The 4357-nt window shown below is 48.0% G+C and overlaps 1 protein-coding gene across 1 annotated transcript; it reads left to right on the plus strand.

Annotated features, from left to right (window-relative positions):
• The first annotated feature begins 1909 nt into the window (after nucleotides 1-1909).
• Nucleotides 1910-2557, plus strand: LOC125998769 (high mobility group protein B3-like). The gene has a single exon (XM_049766836.1). It carries the CDS (start codon nucleotides 1910-1912, stop codon nucleotides 2555-2557), a length of 648 nt encoding a protein of 215 aa, XP_049622793.1.
• The last annotated feature ends 1800 nt before the right edge of the window (nucleotides 2558-4357 follow it).

Consider the following 4357-nt stretch of genomic DNA (forward strand, 5'->3'; position numbering starts at 1 on the left):
AAACTCTAACCCCATGCTTTTTCAAACAGGTGAGGAAGGGTGCAGCTGGACACAGTATAATACACATGCCAGGACTACTGCTCCTCTTCTACTGGCATCGCTGGGAATCTTTACAGACTTCTGGCCAAAGGCCCCCAGGACTGACTCATTAGTCATGGGGACCGAGATCCCCCCCACGCCAAGCTGGCCTTCAAGGCCAGGTCTGGCATCAGAGCACTTCGGGGATGAGGAAGGGGCAAACTCCTCCCCTGTGCTTCTTCATACTGGGGAGGGAGGCTGCAGCTGGACCCAGAAAATCCCACATGCCAGGATTACTGTCCTACAGGAATTGCTGGGATCCTGGGCAGACAACTGGCCAATGTCCTCCTGGGCTGAACAACTACTAGTCCAGGAGACCGAGATCCCCCCATGCTAAACTGGTTGTCAGGGCCAGGTTAGGCAACTAGGCTCTTGGGGAGCGGGGAGGATGGAAACTCCAACCCCATGCTTTTTCAAACTGGAGAAGAAAGCTGCAGCTGGACACAGAAAATCCCACATGCCAGGACTACTGCTCCACTTCTCAGTCATGGCTGGGAATCTGGACAGACAGCTGGCAAAAGGCCCCCAGGACTGACCAGTCAGTCCTGGTGACTGAGAGCCCCACTCGCCAAAATTACCTTCAAGGCCAGGTCTGGCATCTGAGCTCTGGGGGGGGGATGGGGAAGAAGCAAAGTCATCCACTATGCTTCTTCATATTGGATAAGGAGGCTGCCGCTAGACCCAGAAATCCTCATGCCAGGACTACTGCTCCACTTCTACTGGCATGACTGGGAATCTGGACAGACAATTGGCCAAAGGCCCCCAGGTCAGAGTTATAGAAGATTAGGAGTACAATAAAAAAAAGAAGACAAAATGCTCAGTGCTAGAAATTTGTGCTCTACACTTATATTTATTTTTGTGGAAAATATTACAAAAGAGCTCAAAAATTGTTTCAACTAGGAATGTTCTTTGTTCTACACTTTTCCTTATGTTTGTAGGCACTGGTAAAAAATAGCCACTGACAAAGATTAAAGTTAAAAGGAAATATATAAGAAAGAGAGACAATATTAGGAACATGGCTCCAATAGTCAATTTCATGTGTCGACAGGAATAGGTCAAGAGGATTTGTTTGATTAAAAACCAGCCTCGATGTTACTGTGAAAGAAATGTTTTATTTATTTTTCGAAGGACATAGTAGCTAGTGAAATTTTCAGTGCGAACTTGATCTCATTGTAAAAAACAAACGAGCTATATCATTTTTGAACACCAACAAGTAAAGAATAAAACTTCCCTCAAAAACATAGAGAAGAACCACAACTAAGGAGCCAGAATCTTGTCGAGTCCCACAGTCAATTAAATACTCTAGGCATTTGGGGGAGGGTTGTTGAGCACAATTTGACCACAAAATAAGGTAATGGTCACAACCAAAGATGAATGTCTCCCCCTCACCTGGACATCACAACCAAAAAGGAGGGAAGAGAGTGGGCAAAAAGGAAATATAAGACAATTTAGTAGATTGGTACTCATACTGAAGATTGTAAAACTTGACTTCTTTGTAGAAAAACACACGAGTTATAATGTTCTTCTATTTCACAGTCAGTATGAATTTTTATTAGAAGAGCACTTGATAGAGTCAAGCCACCACCAAATGCCATCTTCCCCAAATCTCGGGTATGCATTCTAGATCCCTTTGACATGACATATTTGCTGGGGAAAATTTCAGCAGGAACCATGGCAACCGGCTGAGCCCCATGCCCCACTCCGACCGGGCACCCAGAGATGTCACAAACGCACATTGTGAGGTCGGCTGCGGCCATCATCAGGGCAACCACCGCAGGCCACAGGCCAGTTGCAGGCCCGCACTCAACACCGCGAGAGGTCAAGCTGAGCAATGGCGGCCAAAAAAGGGTTCCCGGGCAACCGCCAAGCCCAGCCTCGGCGCCAGGGAGGCAGGCGAAGCCGCCGGTCCATACTGAAGCCAAAAGGTAAGATGAACCCGTACGCCTGCTTCGTTCGAACCTGCCGGGAGGAGCTGCCAAAGAGCCGCCGGGGCACCGAGGTCAGCTTCGTGGACTTCTCCAAGCACTGTGCCCGGCGGTGGAAGGCGCTGTCCCCCCGGGAGAAGGCCCGCTTCCAGGCCCTGGCCCGGGCAGACGGACGCCGCTTTGCCCGCGAGATGAGGAGCTACGACCCTTCGATGGAAACCAAGGCTCCTAAGAAGCCGATGTCATCTTTCCTTCTGTTCTGCCAAGAGTACCGCCCCCAGCTCCGGGCCCAACACCCCAACCTGTCACCGATGCAAGAGTCCCATCGCCTCGGAGCCATCTGGCGCGGGCTCAGCAAGAAGGAATACCAGCACTTCGTGGACTCGGCTGCTAGGCTGCGAGAGAAGTACGTCAAGGATGTGGATGAATACAAGAAGAGAGCCCAGAAGATGGCCTATGCCAGGTCCCTGGGCAGGGAGAGAGTGGCCGGGAAGCAGCGCCGAGAGGAGGTGGAGGAGGAAGACTCCGATTACGAGGAAAGCATGGATGACTAGGAGCGCTTAGTCCTTTCCTGACCCAGTTTCCCAACACCCCTTTCCCTAACACCCATAGCTGAATAAAGGCATGGCATTGATCTGCTTGGCTCAGTGTCAGATGTTTGTGCGCCATGGCGGGGAAGCCACATGATAGAGTGGGTTCCTCCCACAGCTTGTTCTTGGGGTTGCCTCTACTGCTGGGGTCTGGCTTACTCTAGTCTTGCCCAAGGGCTCTGGGGGAGGGCAATGGTTTCCATGGAGGGGCCACGGGCGGGTGGGCGGGCGATTGGAGTACCTGAATCTATATTCAAATCAGGGTTCACATTTCCAAACCCTTTCCAACTCAAAGGTCCCTGTGTTCTCACTCTGCAGGCAGTGTGGGAAGATATTGCAAGACTTTATCCGGTCATTTTCATTCTTGAGGTGGGGGGATTAGATGGGTCTTAGGAACAAACCTATCTGTAACAACTGAGAATACTCAAGATACTTGCTTTAATGTTAGAGAATTTAGAAACAGGGTTTCTGCTGCCATTAAGTGCTATGGAAAAGCAGGGTGCTTCAGCTAGAATGAGGGCTGGTATGAGTTAAAATGGAATCGTTTGAAACTATTTAAAAGCCCAGCCAGTGAAATCATGCGATTTACTGCCAGGTGGATCAGGAGAAAATTTTGCACAGTAAAGTGACTCAGAAGGAATGGGGCAGACACAGAATGATCTTTCATTTGGGATATAAAGAAACATAGGAAGGGAATAACAGATGGCCACAGACACTGAACCTGAGACTTAGTGCACAGACCAGAATTTACTCGATAACGGAGGATGTCACTGGCTCCACCCAATCACTGATTGGTTTGAGATAGGAAAAAACCCAGTGATGCTGAAGGAGGGCCCTGCCCCTTGGGGGAGTACTCTGATCTGATATAAAAGCACACGTATAAACTGTGTATGTTCACCCTTTGAATCATTTCCTCACACTTCAAATAATTTTGTTTTCTGACTTGGGTGTCCCCCTATGTATGCTCAGGGTTTACTTTTGATTCCTCGAATCCAGAGATCTGATCCAGGCCTTACCCATGTAAAGTCACTTTTCTACTTCTGAGCTACATGTCAGATTCCCCCATGCAATGATTTGAAGCCATTAAAACACTGGGGTCCCAGCATAAGAAGTTCTGCCCCCAGACTGCCATTGGATTCAGGACCAAACTTTGAATTCTTCTTTGAATAAATTGATGGTCAGCCTTCAAAGCTGTATAAACCAATTCCTACAAATCTCAATTTCTTTTTCTCCTTTTTCATAATCTCATGCAATATTTAAACATAGCATCCACCCTACTTGTTCTTTTTCATTTTTAATGTGGGGGAACAATTATACGGTTGATTAGAAAATAGGTATTTATCTCTATCAAGGTGGGGAGAATTATATGGTCCATTGAAGTGGTAAGGTTCAGTCCTCAATCCCTGAAGTGTGGTTGCTACTAGGACCCTCACAACACACTATTGGATGTGATACACCCATAAAGAATACAAAAGAGACATTCTTATTAATCTTGCTTGGAGTTGAGGTTCTGGGAAAATGCCTTATGGCTGTAGCTCAGATCTATCCTGTGAGACTTGGCAGTAACGATACGGCAGGCAACCATGGCATCCAAAGTTGTTGTACTGCCATGATGAGCTGTGGGAAAGAGGGAGTCACCTGGAGCGTTTTTAAACCACATACCTGGCAACAACTGGACTTGAGAATCAGAAAGGGATCTGGAAGCCAGATATCTGCCCTCCATCCTTCCCAAGCCCCTCCCCAAGAGTAGGGAGATAAGGGAAG

This window comes from Suncus etruscus, chromosome X (assembly GCF_024139225.1).
Source record: "Suncus etruscus isolate mSunEtr1 chromosome X, mSunEtr1.pri.cur, whole genome shotgun sequence".
In the NCBI taxonomy this organism is placed as follows: Eukaryota; Metazoa; Chordata; class Mammalia; order Eulipotyphla; family Soricidae; genus Suncus; species Suncus etruscus.

What these genes read in the sequence shown, in the direction of transcription:
- LOC125998769 (XM_049766836.1), top strand. Translation starts at nt 1,910, where the DNA reads ATGGCGGCCAAAAAAGGGTTCCCGGGCAACCGCCAAGCCCAGCCTCGG.